Source organism: Furipterus horrens, unplaced genomic scaffold (assembly GCF_987537825.1).
Source record: "Furipterus horrens unplaced genomic scaffold, mFurHor1.1.pri manual_scaffold_6, whole genome shotgun sequence".
NCBI lineage: Eukaryota > Metazoa > Chordata > Mammalia > Chiroptera > Furipteridae > Furipterus > Furipterus horrens.
Genome location: NW_028327176.1, coordinates 120367851 through 120383556, shown reverse-complemented (window position 1 = coordinate 120383556; position 15706 = coordinate 120367851). Strand labels below are relative to the sequence as shown.

The 15706-nt window shown below is 41.9% G+C and overlaps 1 protein-coding gene across 1 annotated transcript in view; it reads right to left on the bottom strand.

Moving 5' to 3' along the window:
• The window catches only part of CD109 (CD109 molecule), a 133986-nt gene that overhangs the window by 80187 nt on the left and 38093 nt on the right, over positions 1-15706 (bottom strand). Inside the window, exon 5 of the mRNA XM_090282669.1 lies at positions 10171-10296. Coding sequence (XP_090138795.1) covers positions 10171-10296 — 126 coding nt within the window. The remainder of the gene's footprint in view (positions 1-10170; positions 10297-15706) is intronic.

The window sequence follows — 15706 nt, the reverse complement described above, 5'->3', positions numbered from 1 at the left end:
TACGAGGCTCACTGGGAAGAAATGGAACCCGTGATCGAGGCTAAGAGGAAGGCCCTACTGGCTTACAAGGTCACGCCCACTCCCAGTACACTTCAAGCTCTACGGGCTGCCAGGAACAAAGTCCAGAAGACCGCCCGCCACTGTGCCAACACCTATTGGCTAAACCTGTGCAGAAGCATTCAGGAAGCCGCCGATATAGGCAACGCACGAGGAATGTATGAGGGTATCAAGAAGGCAACAGGCCCAATCCCCTCCAAGATCGCCCCCCTTAAGTCCAAGACAGGTGAGGTCATCACTGACCAGGAACAGCAAATGCGGCGGTGGACCGAGCACTACCTCGAGCTGTACGCAACGAAGAACACCGTAACAGACACTGCTCTTAACGCCATCCCAGACCTACCAGTCATGGAGGAGCTAGACACCCCACCTACTGCGGCAGAGCTCGGCAAAGCCATCGACCGCCTCGCTTGCGGGAAAGCACCAGGAAGCGACGGAATCCCTCCAGAAATCCTAAAGAGCGGGAAACCAGTCCTGCTACAGCCGCTCCACCATCTACTCTGTCTCTGCTGGAAGGAGGGTTACATCCCCCAGGATATGAGAGACGCCAACATTATCACCATGTACAAGAACAAAGGAGACCGCAGCGACTGCAACAACTACCGGGGCATCTCTCTCCTCAGCGTCGTCGGCAAAGTATTCGCCCGGGTCGCTCTTGCCCGCCTGCAGACCCTTGCTTCCCGCGTCTACCCAGAGTCCCAGTGTGGCTTCAGAGCTGGCCGATCAACAGTGGACATGATCTTCTCCCTACGCCAGCTGCAGGAGAAGTGTCACGAGCAGCATAAACCACTCTACCTCGCCTTTATTGACCTCACGAAGGCGTTTGATCTGGTCAGTCGAAGCGGACTCTTCAGCTTGCTACGGAAGATTGGCTGTCCACCACATCTGCTTGCTGTGGTCATGTCCTTTCACGACAACATGCACAGCACGGTGTCCTACAACGGCGCAACCTCTGAGGCCTTCCCAGTCAGCACCGGAGTAAAGCAGGGCTGCGTCCTTGCGCCTACGCTGTTCGGAATCTTCTTCTCCATGCTCCTCCAATACGCCTTTAAGGACTGCAGCGAGGGTGTCTTCATTCACACCAGATCCGATGGCAAGCTCTACAACCTGGCCCGTCTACGAGCCAAGACCAAAGTCAAAGAGGTGCTCATCCGTGAGATGCTCTTCGCCGATGACGCAGCTTTGACATCACACTCCGAAGAGGGACTCCAGCAGCTAGTCACTTGCCTTTCCCACGCATGCAAGGAGTTCGGACTAGCCATCAGCCTGACGAAGACGAATGTTATGGCTCAAGGCACGGGGACTCCCCCATGCATCACCATCGACGGATACACCCTGGAGGTTGTCAACGACTTCACTTACCTCGGGTCCACCATCTCGAGCTCTCTGTCAGTCGACTTGGAGGTCAACCGGAGAATCGCCAGGGCAGCCACAGTTATGGCCAGACTGAACCGACGAGCGTGGAACAATTCCAGCCTCACTGAGAAAACCAGACTGCGCATCTACCAAGCCTGCGTACTCAGCACTCTCCTCTATGGCAGCGAGACGTGGACCACCTACGCAAGGCATGAAAGGAAACTCAACAGCTTCCACATGAGGTGCCTGCGACGTGTCCTGCATGTCGCCTGGCAGGATAAGGTCCCCAACACCGAGGTGCTGAAGCGAGCCAATATGAGCAGTTTGCATGCAGTTCTTAGCGAGAGACGCCTCAGGTGGCTCGGCCATGTCAAAAGAATGGATGCAGGCCGTATCCCCAAAGACCTCCTCTACGGCGAGCTAACAGAAGGCAAGAGGATGACAGGGCGCCCAAAACTGCGGTTCAAAGACATCTGCAAAAAGGACATGACACAATGCTCCATCAATCTCAACACATGGGAAGTTCAAGCAGACGACCGCCTAGCCTGGAGGCTCGCGGTCAGACAAGGTACGTCACGTGCAGAGGCTGCGCGCAACGAGGAGGCGGTCCGGAAAAGATCGAGGCGGAAGCAGCGTCAACAGCAGCAACAACAGCCATCTGCCTTCACCTGTAACAAGTGTGGCAGGGATTGTCACTCCCGAATCGGACTGCACAGCCATTCTCGGCGGTGCAGATAGACTCTCAGGAAGCTACGCCATCGTCTCTCGAGACGGACGGCTGCCGACGATATATATATATATATATATATAATAAATATATTTCCACCATAGTCAGTATTAACTGTTGAAAGAAAATAATTTCAATAATAAGCAATACACAGTGCATGAATGCTGTGCAGGAGCCAAGGAAAGATGAAAACCAGAGACTGAAGCTGTCATTTCTTTGATTATACTGTCCCCTGGTGGCCCTAGAAGGACTTTTTATTTTTACTAAAAGGGGATATTTTTCCTTAGTTGTGCACAGTAACATCTCCTGGGGGGGACCCCTTTCACAATGTGTACAAATGACATTGTACATTTTAAATATTCTAAAATTTTATTTATTAACACTTTGGGTGCCATGCATAATTTGAAATTTGGATCAACATGAGGAAACGTTATATCAATATATAACCTGAGGTACAAAAAAAGAGAACAAAACATAAAATACAAATTATTCCATTGTTATTTATATTTATAGTCATCAAAAAAAAGTTGCTGGGAGTAACGCTGGCACTTTTGGGAAAATTTGTCAGCATCTCTCACAGTGGTGTTGGCACTCAAAGGGTTAACATGCTTGTCTTCAAAAGGATAATGATGTTTTACAGAAAAAGGGAAAATTATATTTAGTTTAAGACAAATGACTACTCTGTAGCTCTACTGCATTCACTTAATAAATGCTGACTCCTATGTGCAAAGCACTAGGTTCCAGAGGTGAAGTACCACCAACTCAAAGTGACATGAATGAACCAAGAGAAGCACAGAGTGCTATGGGAATATCTGGCAGGATTAATCCATTTTAGGCAAGACTGGAGAGCAAAATCAAGTCACTTGAATAACAATAGAAAAATAGTGTTCCAGGGAACAGCACACGAAGGTTCTGGGACAAGACAGACTGGTGAGTTTAAGAAACTTAAGGGATATATGTCTAAAGCATAGAGTTCAAGGATAAGGGTAGCACTTACTGAAGATAAAGGCTAAAGAGGTGGGCAAAGGCCAAATCTTGCAAATATTTTTAATTTTTTAGTACCTAAATTTCCCTATTCTTTTTCCTACCACAGCCATATGATAGATCAAGTCCACAAACCCCTATGTGAGACATCCTATAAATCTTCCTACCTACAATCTCACATCTTCCACAAGTCTTTCTCCACTGGTCCCCCTCTCTCCTCTGGTACTTACTCTGTTCATCTCTTATTGAACAAATTAAAATGTCAAAGGCCTTTATCCACCGGAGACTTCCCTGCCTGGTCATTATGCAGGGTGATTTCTGAATGGACCAATGATGGACACCTGACTCACATCTGTTTCCTAGGTCTCCCATTAAAAGGTACCACAAACTGGGTGGCTTAAAACAACAGAAACTTATTATAGTTCAGTTTTAGAAGCTAGAAGTCCAATATTAAGCTGAATTTAGTAAATATTTCTCATCACATCTCACACTTCCCTTCTTTATGGCTCCTTTCCTTTGGCACCTTGGGTTCTGCTTTCTTCTCATTCTCATTCATGTGTTTCTGGCCCCTTCTGCCCTCCTGTAGATGCTTCCTTCTGTTTATCCTTTAAAAGCCAGGGTATCTGCAAGTTAGAACCCAGCCCTCTTTCCTATACTTTCTTATGCACTTAGCATGGGTAATCATCTACACTCATAACTAAAATTACAACCTATGAGTTGATGGCCTCGATGTCTCTTTCCCTAGGTCAAATCTCTTATCCAATAATGTATTTCAACTAGGACATCCTAGTAGACAATTCAAAAACCACAGTTCTCAAATGAACTGAACACACTTAACCTAGCCATGGTCAGGAAAAATGCCTAGTCATCATTAGCTAAAAATGCCAAGTCATCGTTCTTTAAAACCCTGTGTCATGGTAAGTAAAACACTGAGTCAAGCTTACCTAAAAAAGCTGAGTCATGATTAGGCAAAAACATTGCGTTGTACTTGTGTTAAAAATGCCAAGGCATGCTTAGCCAAAGATTCTGAGTCATGCTTGCCTAAAATGTGGGCCATGGTTAGGTAAAAATGCTGAATAGTTGTTACAAAGAATGCTGAGTCATGAGTTGGTGAAATGCTGAGTTAAGTTTACCTATAAATGCCAAATCATAATTTGGTGAAAATGACAAGTCACGCTTGCCTTAAAATGCTGAATTATGATTTGGTAAAATGCTGAGTCATCATTATATACAAATGCTAAGTCATGATTTGGTAAAAATGTTGAGTCGTGGTTATATTTAAAAATTAAGCTGTTATTTGGTAAAAATCCTGAGTCATGCATGCCTAAAACAACCAGGTCATAGTTTGGTAATATGGTGAGTCATTTTTACTTAAAAATGCCAAGTTGGTAATGTGTCAAGTCATGCTTATAAAAATGCTGCATCATTTTTACCAAATCATGACTCAGCATTATGACCAGATCATGACTCGGCATTTTTCATGGCCATGGCTCAGTGTTTTAGCAAATCATGGCTCAGCATTATTAGCAATCATGACTTGGCATTTTTCCCAAATCATGACTGGGCGATTTTACATAGCCATGACTCAGCCTTTGTAGCAATCATGGCAGCATTTTAGCAAATCAAGGTTCGGTGTTTTGCCTGACAATGACTCCGCATTTTAGCAAATCATAACTCAGCATTTAGCCAAATCATGATTCAGCCTTTTAGCCCACCCATGATTCAGTATTTTTAGAAAATAATGACTCAGCATTTTTACCGACCCATGACTGGACATTTTTTGCAATCATGACTCAGCATTACCTACTCATGACAGCATTTTTAGAAAATTATGACGGGATTTTCACCTAAACATGACTCAGCATTTTATCTAACAATTACTTGGCATTTTAGTGGATCATGAAATGGAGTTTTTGCCTGTTCACGCCTTGACAGTTTCAGAAATGACAGCATTTTTAGCAAACCATGACTCAGCATTTTTAGCAAATCACGGTTCAATTTGTGACAAATCATGGCTCAGCATTTTATCTAACCCTGACTTGTCATTTTTAGCAAATCATGACTTGGCATTTTAGCAAATCATGACTGTTTTTAACTAACCATGACTCAGCATTTTTAGCACATTGTGGCTCCTCATTTTTACTTAGTGTGACTCAGCATTTTAATGTGGCCATAACTCATCATTTATTCCAGACAGTGGCTCAGCATTTTTACCAAATCATGACTCAGGGGGTTTATGTAATGGTGACTCGCCAATTTTATAAAATGATTACAGCATTTTTAGCAATCATGTCTCAGCATTTTTACCTGGCCATGACTTAGCATTTTTAGTGAATCATGACATCATTTTTACCTCATCGTGACTTGGCATTTTTGCAAATGGTAGCTCAGTATTTCAACAATCATGACTCTGCATTTTTCATGGCCCTGGTTTGGTGTTTCAGCAAATCATGACTCCTCATTTTTCCTAACCATGACTCAGCCTTTTTAGCAAGTAGTGATTCTGCATTTTAGCAATTATGACTCAGCATATTTATGTATCCATGACTCAGTGTTTTAGAAAATCATAACGCAGCATTTTTCCTAACCATAATTTGGCATTTTTAGCATATGGTGACTTGGCAGTTTTACCTGCCTATGACTCAGAGTTTTTAGAAAATAGTGACTTTTTCAGCAAACCATGACTCAGCATTTAGCAATCATGACTTGCATTTTTACCTAGCCATGATTTGTCTTTGGCAAATCATGACTCATCATTTGAACCAAATCATGACTCTGTATTTTTACATAATGATGGCTCATTTTTACCAAATCATGACTCAGCTTTTTTTCCAAAGGCATGGCTCAGCATTCTTTTTTTTTTTTTAATGTGTTTTATTGATTATAGTGTTACATTTGTCCCAATTTCCCTTCCCTCTGCTCCCCTCCACCCGGTGGCCTCCCTCCCTCCCCTTGTCCCCCCCTTTTAGTCCATGTCCATTGGTTGTGCATATAGTTCTTCTCAACCTCTCTGTCTATTTCATTCCCTCCTACTATGTTTCTTAATGCCTATACCATCTCCCTCCCTCTCCCCCTTCCCCCTCCCTGCTGACCTCCCCCCAATATGCTCCCCATACCTATAGTTCTTTTTCCACTCTCGTTGTCTATTTAGTTTGCCTTTGTTTCAATTCCCTAGCTTCTGTTGTTGTTTCTTGTGATGCAGTTTTCATTTTAGTGTTCATAGTTTTGATCCTCCTTTTTCTAAATCAGTCCCTTTAACATCTCATATAATAGTGGTTTGGATCTAATGAACTCTTTCAGTTTTATTTTGTCCTGGAAACACTTTCTCTGCCCTTCTATTCTGAATAACAGTTTCGCTGGATAGAGTATTCATGGTTGTAGGTTTTGGATTTTCATTACTTTAAATATTTCCTGCCAGTCCCTTCTTGCCTGCACGGTCTCCCTTGAGAAGTCAGCTGATAGTCTAATTGGGACCCCTTTGTACATGATTCTTTTCTTCTCTCTTCCTGCTTTTAAGATTCTCTCTTTATCTTTAACTTTTGACATTTTGATTATAATGTATCTTGGTGTGGTTCTCCCTGGGTCCAGTTTTTCTGGAACTCTCTGGGCTTCCTGGACCTGTACATCTATTTCCTTCCCCAAGTTTGGGAAGTTCTGCTTTATTATATTTTCACTTAATTTTTAAATTTCTAGTTCTTCTTCTTCACCCTCTGGCAATCCAATAATCCATATGTTCGATCTCTTATAGCTGTCCCAGAGGTTTCTGATCCTCTCATCATTTTCCTTGCTTACTGTTTCATCTCTCTGCACTGGTTGACTGTTTGTTCCTTCTCTGTGTTCTGGTTTGTTGATTTGAACTCTGGATTTTATTTCCTCACCATCTGTCTCGTATGTGGTTTCTTTCCTTTCAGTATGAGTGTTTTTCAATTCTTTCTCATCTTTTTTCAGATCTTTTGTTAATTCTGTAAGCCACCTGATAACAATGGCCCTGAACTGAGCCTCTGATAGGTTTCTTATTTGTTCATCTGTCAGGTTCTTCATCTGTTGCCTGGTGAGCTGCACCACCAGGATTTCTATAATTGTCTGCCTCACTTTGACAGATGTGTTTTGTTTTCTTGGGCCAGCTATAGGGGGCAGTGCCTGTGTACTCGTCACAACCCAGCAACCGGGCGGCGATCCCCAACCTTTTTCGCTGCGCTGTGACCCTTTGTCATCACTACCCAGCAACCGGCGGCGATCCGCAACCTTTTTCGCCGTGCTGTGGCCCTTTGTTGTCACTACCCAGTGACCAGCGGCAGTCCAGCAGCCTTTCTCGCCGCGCTGTGGCGCTTTGTTGTCACTGCCCAGCTACCAGTGGCAATCCGCAACCTATTTCGCAGCACTGTGGCGCTTTGTGTGGGGGCGGGGGTCCAAGATGGATTCCCGCAGTTATTCCACTAGGAGACCGGGATCCGTCCTCCTGCCCTCTGGGCCTCACTGTTCGGGGTGATGTGGTGGCTGCTTTTCCCAGCGTTGGGGTCGCAAGCTGCCGAGGTTCGACTGCAGCCGGGATTGTTCTCCCTGCCGCTGTCCCTGGTGTTACCGCAAACAGCACTGCCCACTTTCGCTCTTCTTAACTGCCCAATGAGCGCCGCTGGTTTATAACTTTGTATGGGCTTCCGTGTAGTTTTATTTTCTGGAATTTCTAGTTATCTTTTGTTTTGAAGTAGTTGTATTTCTTTCTAGTTGTAGAGGGAGACCGAGCATGTCCGTCTAAGCCTCCATCTTGGCCGGAAGTCCTCAGCTCAGCATTCTTATCAAATCATGTCTCAGCATTATTTCCAGATCATGACAAACTATTTTTACTAAATCATTGCTCAATGTTGTTACTAGATCATGACTCATTTTTAACAAAATGCGACTCAGTGCTTTTATGTAATGATGACTCCACTTTTTTACCAAAATTGTGACACAGCACTTTACATAATGATGACTTAGCGTTTTAATAGAGCAATGACTGTTTCTTTGCATACCGATGACAGCAATTTTTACCAAATCATGACTGCGTTTTTACAAAATCATGACTCCACGGTTTTAATAACGAGGACTCAGCATTTTACCAAATTATGACTTGGCACTTCGTATAACGATGACTCAGCATTTTTGCATAGCAATAACTTGGCATTTTTACCAACCCATGAAGAGTCTTGTTTTTAGGACTTTAAAGGACAATGGTTATTTAGCTGATTCAATGTGACCAGTCCAGTTTTGGAGCAGAGAACGCCTTAAAGGTTGGCAGAAGTATGAGAAAAAAAAATAGAGCAAACCACAAGAGACAGAGGGAGTAGCTGGTCCCAAAAACATCAGCATTCATCCTTCCTATAAACCCTCTTTATCCCAAGGTGGTCCCAATAAGATTCTATCCTTGGAAGTATCTGATGGACCTCATTGAGTCAGCACCTTACCATTTCACTGTCTTCTGTTTTTCTGTTACCGTTATGTCATTTAACTTTTATCATATTATTCATCTCACTCTAGCAATAGTCTTTGAAGACAGAGGTCATATGCTCAGCTTGCTGTGTTGATCACAGCAACTATAAGCCCTCAACACATATTAGATGAAGGATGGGGGTGGGGGGCGTGGATGGGTGGATGGTTGGTAGACAAACTAATTCCTGAAGAATTTATAGTGACATCAAAAAATGGAAACTGAGAATAAAACCTAACTCTAACACTCACAATATGCTTCCTAAATTCTCAAACCCCATTATTCTCCATATTCTCCAAACTTCTCCCAAATCCCAGACCCTGAAGGCTCTCTGCCTCTATAAAAATCCTCCTCTCTCCTGAGTCTCACTAATGTCTACTGTTTCCTCCTTCTCTACAAGCTCAGTTGTCTGCTTCCCCTAGTGCCCATCTCCCTTGCTCTAGGCTTCCATAACCCCTATACATACCTCCTCCACACAATCTCACTTCCTGTGTCTCCCCTGCTGTGGAACAGCCTCTCCACAAGCCCAGCATGTTCTTCCCCTTTATGCAGATGTTCAGAAAAACAGGTGCTGCAAAGGTGGACTAGTTCTGCTTTTAGGATGCAGCTCCAGAAAAATGTTAACCAAAGGAAAAAAATATTTTTCATTTTTTATTTATTAAATACTTGGTACTTTTATCTTACCTCAATTCTAATGCTATTGAATGAGTATTCCTTATAACACAGTGGTTCTCAGTGGAGCAGGGAGATGGTATTTACCAAGAGATACTTGGCAAAGTCTGGAGACACTTTTGGTTGTCACAACTTGAAAGGAGGGGAGTACCACCTTAGGCATCTAGTGAGTAGAGGCCAGAGATCCTGTTAACTGTCCTCTGATACACAGGACAGCACCCACAACAAAGAATTTTTGTCCAAAATGTCGACAGTGAGAAACCCTGTTCTAATCACAAATTTATTTTAATAAATTCCAAAGAGAAAAATGGGAAAATTTCAATGACTCTTCAAACACCACACACTGATGCACAGGAGAAAAGTGGACATAGGGACATGAGGGTGTTGAATGCCCCTGCTCTGTTAGATCTCAGAGCTACATGACTTAGCACCATATAAAGGAAGCAGGTGGAAGACTCAAGGATAAAGAAGGATTAGGGAACAGAAAATTGATGTGGCTGTTTAAAGTTGCTGTGTTTTTTAAAACAAGAATAAATGTAGAAGTTATTATTCTGAGACATAAAATTCACCTAATGGCTATGTATTCATTACTTACTTTTAAAATATACAATGAATGAAATAAATAAACATCATTTAATCAGTTTTATACTAAAATGTGAAATGTTTTAACTTTGAAACACTATATTATAGAAAAAAGAAAAAAGACAACAATGATTAAAACTTGAATGTATTATAAGGTGGGCTAACCCACTGAAAAACAGAGTAAGTTAAAAATAAACCACTTAAATTGTCTAGATGTTCAGATTAATGTTTTACTGTTCTTTGAATAAATAACTTTGGATATATTTCCCCACCTGACCTATTTAAATCATTTTAACAATGCCCTTAAAAATATATTTATACTCACATTCACTTGAACTTGAATGGACCAGTCACCAAGTATTGGATGGGAAGATAATTGAAAAGTTTTGGAAACAACTCCAAGATCACTTTTTTCTGACAACCACTGTTGAATCAAATTTGACTTGGGGTCCTACAATGAAAACAATATATGTTAACTATATAAAAGCTGCCTGTGTACATATGTATCCTACCTAGTTATAAATGATCCTATCAACACTCCTAGGCACTTACAAAATATGGCATAGAGATTTTTTTTTAATATCAGACAAATCAAAATTTCTTCTTTACTCAAGTTTTCCTGAGAATATTTTGATTCTGCTCCATCTTTTAATTCCTGGAACCACGTTTCCTTCCACATGAAACATTACAACATGCACATTACCAAACCTGTGTTGTTGTTGCTGCTGCTATTGTTGACAAAAGAAAATTCCATTATAGAGATAACAGGCTCCATGTATTAAAGGCCCACTATGTGTCAAGCACTCTGCTTTATCATTACAAGTCATACACCATTCAATCATTAAAATTCTCCTTCCAGGTAGGATTGATTATCCAACAATATAGTTGGGAAAACTGATGCCTGGAGAAGTTAGGTAATCACTTGACTGTGAGCAAATTGACACGGTCTAAAATTATAGCACCAATATATGGTGGAATTTATGATTCAAATCCACATGTCTTTTCATTCAAGAATAGTGTATCAATGAGATGTTTAACCACGGGAATTCAAGAAAACAACAATCCCTTCATGCAACATTCATCCAAACCAGCCGCCATCCCAGACTCCTCTCACATTCCCAGCCCTTTCAAGGCTGCCTCTTTACTATCTCCATAATCTGTCTGCTTTCCATCCTCCCAGAGAGCCACCAGGTCCTGTTTTCCAACTACTGCAAATAATCTCCCTCCTACAGTCTTGTCCCTCCAATACACCTTCCTCACTACTAACAGTGTTATCCTGAAACACAAATCTGACACTGAGGCAAAGTGATTGAAATGGTTGGCACAATTTCTGGTACATAAATAACAAGCAGTGAATAAACATTGGCTATGATCCTCCTACTAGACCACCAGGTAACTATAGCTTTTGTTTACCTACAGAATGAAGTGAATAGTCCTTTGCAGGGTTTAGAAGTCTTATATGGAGTTGGTGGAAGAAACTGCTGGAGCCCCAAGCAGCTCCTCTTAAACAGCCCACACATGGACTCACCTACTCAGACCCACTCCCTCTAAGCTCCAACAGCAGAGTAGCAGTAGCGTACAGGGAAAAACTAAGGTGTCTGCCATAAGGCAAGCCAGGATGCTCAGAGAACTTATTGATAACAGCCACAAAATAAAGGAAGAAGTGAACATTATACAAAGTGAAATAAAGAAAAATGTACAGAGAACCAAAAGTGATAGAAAGGAAGCCAGGATTCAAACCAATTATTTGCAATGTAAGGAAGAAATAAACATTCACCCAGAAAAGAAAGAATAAACAAGAATTGAAAAAAATAAGGAGAGGCATAGAATTTCTAGGACAACTTTAAATATACCAATATCCAATTCATAGGCATGCCAGAAGGAGACAAGGAAGAGCAAGAAATTGAAAACTTATTTGAAAAAATAATGAAAGAAAACTTCCCTAATTTGGTGAAGAAAATAGACATACAAGTCCAGAAAGCACAGAGTCCCAAAGAAGCTAGACTCAAAGAGGATCACACCAAGACACATCATTATTAAAATGCCAAAGGTTAAAGATAAAGAGAGAATCTTAAAAGCAGCAAGAGCAAAGCAGAGAGTTACCTACAAAAAGGTTCCTATAAGACTATGAGCTGATTTCTTAAAAGAAACTTTGCAGGCAAGAAGAGACTGGAAAGAAATATTCAAAGTGATGAAAAGCAAGGACCTACAACCAAGATTACTCTATCTAGCAAAACTATCATTTAGAATGGAAGTGCAGATAAAGTGCTTCCCAGGCAAGGTCAGACTAAAGGAATTCATCATCTCCAAGCCATTATATATGAAATGTTAAAGGGATTTAATTAAGAAAAAGAAGACCAAAACTACGAGCATTAAAATGACAATAAACTCACAACTAACAACAACTTAATCTAAAAAATAAAAACTAAAACTAAGCAAACAACCAGTACAGGAGTGGAATTATAGGTATGGGGATCATTTGAAGGGTTATCAGCTAGCACGGGGAAGGGGAGGTAAGGGGGGAAAGGTGCAGGGATTAAGAAGCATAATTAGTAGGAACAAAATAGATAGTACTATATATACTATATATAGTATAGTATTCTTATACTATAAGAATAGTATAGGAAAAGATAAAGCCAAAGTACTTACATGCATGACCCATGGACATGAACTATGGGTGGGGGTGGGGGGTATTGCCAGAAGGAAGGGGTGTACTGGAAAGACGGGGACAAAGGGAAGAAATTGGGACAGCTGTAAATATAATCAATAAAATATACTTAAAAAAGAAAATAAAGGAAAAATACAAATAGCTAATAAATATATGCTGTCTAGTAATTTAAAGAATGCAAATGAAAACAATGAAATATCACTTTTCTTCGGTCAGACTGACAAAGATAAAAAATAATAACAATAACTCCCAGTGTTACTGAAAGTGTAGGAAAAAGAGTGTTTGTACTCTGCTGATAAATTTATATTTTGGTGAGGGTGCACATTTCTCTCAAGTGGGGTCATGGTCCTACGAACAAAGGAAGTCCAAACTGAAGTCATCGATGGCTTTTCACCTGGACAATCTGGAGTGTGGGGAGTGAATGAAATAATCTCTCTAGTTTTCCAAGCCTGCCTTGGACATAGGCCTAACATCACCAACAGGAAGCCATAGCAAACATAGAAACACCAGAAGTCTTTTCAGAGCACATCAGGACTTGAACAGGCCATGCATGGTGGCATCACAGCAGAACCCACTGCCTGCAAGTGGTCACCACCTGCTGGGAAGCACACAGAACAGCCATATAAAATGTGCACAGCGCCGGAGATCCAAGATGGCGGAGGAGTAAGTGGAAGCTACACTAACCTCCTCCCAGGACCAGTCTGGATTTACAACTTAATTTTGGAGAAATCATCTGGAATAACCAACGGAACACTAGCTGGAAAGAAGTCTTATAACCACGGAGAGACAGAAAAGGCCGCTACATCACAACGTGACCGGTAGGGAGTGCGGAGACGTGGAAGGGCTGGCTGGGCTCACACGGGTGGCTGCTGAAGGGACTGAGAAACAGCTCAGCAGCCGGGGATTCCCCCTGAGAAGGGCAGGGTCTAAACCCCCAGCTGGGCTTCCCAGCCTACAGCGACAGAGTGGAAAGTAAAATAGTATCAGCTGTGAAAAGCGAAAAGCCACAGGCTCTCTTGCTAGCCGGAGAGAAACAGCAGGAGAAAAAGAGCTCTTAAGTGGATCACATACGAAAATATTTTGGCCACCACTTACCCTGGGCTCAAGCAGAGGGAAGGCAGAGAGGACTGGAGACACTTGGGGAGAATTTGGCACGGTGGCTTTGAGGGGAGAACTGGAGGAGCAGCTGACTGGGTCCCAGTGCTGACTCATCCCCAGTACTGCGGGTAGACCATTCCCCTCCAAGTGGCGTCAGCCTGAGGGGAAGCAAAAGCCCTGCCTACAGGAATTAAGCTGCCACACCCACAGTCCTTAAGCCTGACAGCTAATCACAGATTGAATAGATTAACAATCAAAGAAGACAGACAACAGCAGTAGATCCCTGGAAGTCTCCAACAGGCTGCCTAGGGCCAGACTGGTACATGATCTGACGCCACCAGAGGCAGATCCAGGAAGTGCAGATCATTCCAAGAAGCACCAACAAACAATAGGAGTCAAAAAAATGGGGAGACAGAGAAACAACCTCCCATCAAAAGGAAAGGTAGAATCCCCAGAAAGAGTGCTAAATGAAATAGAGGGGAGCGAACTATCAGATATGGAATTCAAAACATGGATTATGGAGAAGCTGAATGAGCTCAGCGGAAACTTCAAAGAACTCCAGAAAAACTACAAGGAACTCACAGAAAATTACGTGAGCATGAAAAAGGACATAGAAGCTATCAATAAGAGCCAGGAGGAAATGAAAAATACGATCTCTGAATTGAAGAACACAGTAGAAGGAATTAAAAGCAGGCTAGAGGAAGCAGAAGATCGGATCAGCGAGCTGGAGGACAACGTACACAAAAACTCCCAGACAATGCAACAAAATGAAAAAAGACTGAACAAGACTGAAGAGGTTCTAAGACAGCTGCAGGACAACATGAAACGTAATAATATCCGTATCATAGGAATTCCAGAAGGAGAAGAAGAAGAGCAAGGGATAGAAAACCTCTTTGAAAAACTAATGACAGAAAACTTTCCTAACATGACGAGAGAAAGAGTCACGCAAGTCCAGGAAGCACAGAGGGTCCCAATGAAGATGAACCCCAACAGGCCCACCTCAAGACACATCATAATTAAAATGGCAACATTCAAAGACAAAGAGAGGATCCTAAAAGCAGCAAGAGAAAAACAACTAATAACATACAAGGGTACTCCAATAAGGCTATCATCAGATTTCTCAGCAGAAACACTACAAGCCAGAAGGGAATGGCAAAAAGTATTCCAAGCAATGAAAAACAAAGGCCTACAACCTAGAATACTATACCCAGCAAAGCTCTCATTCAAAATGGAGGGTGAAATAAGGAGCTTCCAAGACAAAAGAAGGCTAAAAGAATACATCTCCACCAAACCAGCAATGCAAGAGATGCTAAAAGGTCTGCTCTAAGAAGATAAAGAAATAGAGAGAGACAGAGAAGAACACGAGTACAAAGGGGAAAAATGACAATGAATAAGTACTTATCGGTAATAACCTTAAATGTAAATGGATTAAATGCTCCAATTAAAAGACATAGGGTAGCTGAATGGATTAGAAAGAATGACCCACATATATGCTGTCTACGATACCATAAAAGTCCTAGAGGAAAAAATAGGCAGGAAAATTTCAGATATCCCACGTAGCAACATTTTCACTGATATATCTCCTAAGGCAAGGGAAATAAAGGAAAGAATAAACAAATGGGACTACATCAAACTAAAAAGTTTCTGCTCAGCTAAAGAAAACATCAGCAAGATGAAAAGGAAACCAACCATATGGGAAAATATATTCGCCAATGACATCTCAGACAAGGGATTGATCTCCAAAATATATAAAGAACTCATACGACTCAACACCAAGAAGACAGACAACCCAATTAAAAAATGGGCAAAGGACTTGAACAAACACTTCTCCAAAGAAGACATACAGAGGGCCCATAGACATATGAAAATATGCTCAACATCACTAGCCATCAGAGAGATGCAAATAAAAACCACAATGAGATACCACCTCACACCAGTCAGAATGGCCATAATCAACAAATCAACAAACAACTTGTGCTGGAGAGGATGCGGAGAAACGGGAACCCTGGTGCATTGCTGGTGGGAATGCAGACTGGTGCAGCCACTATGGAAAACAGTTTGGAATTCCCTCAAAAAACTAAAAATGGAACTGCCT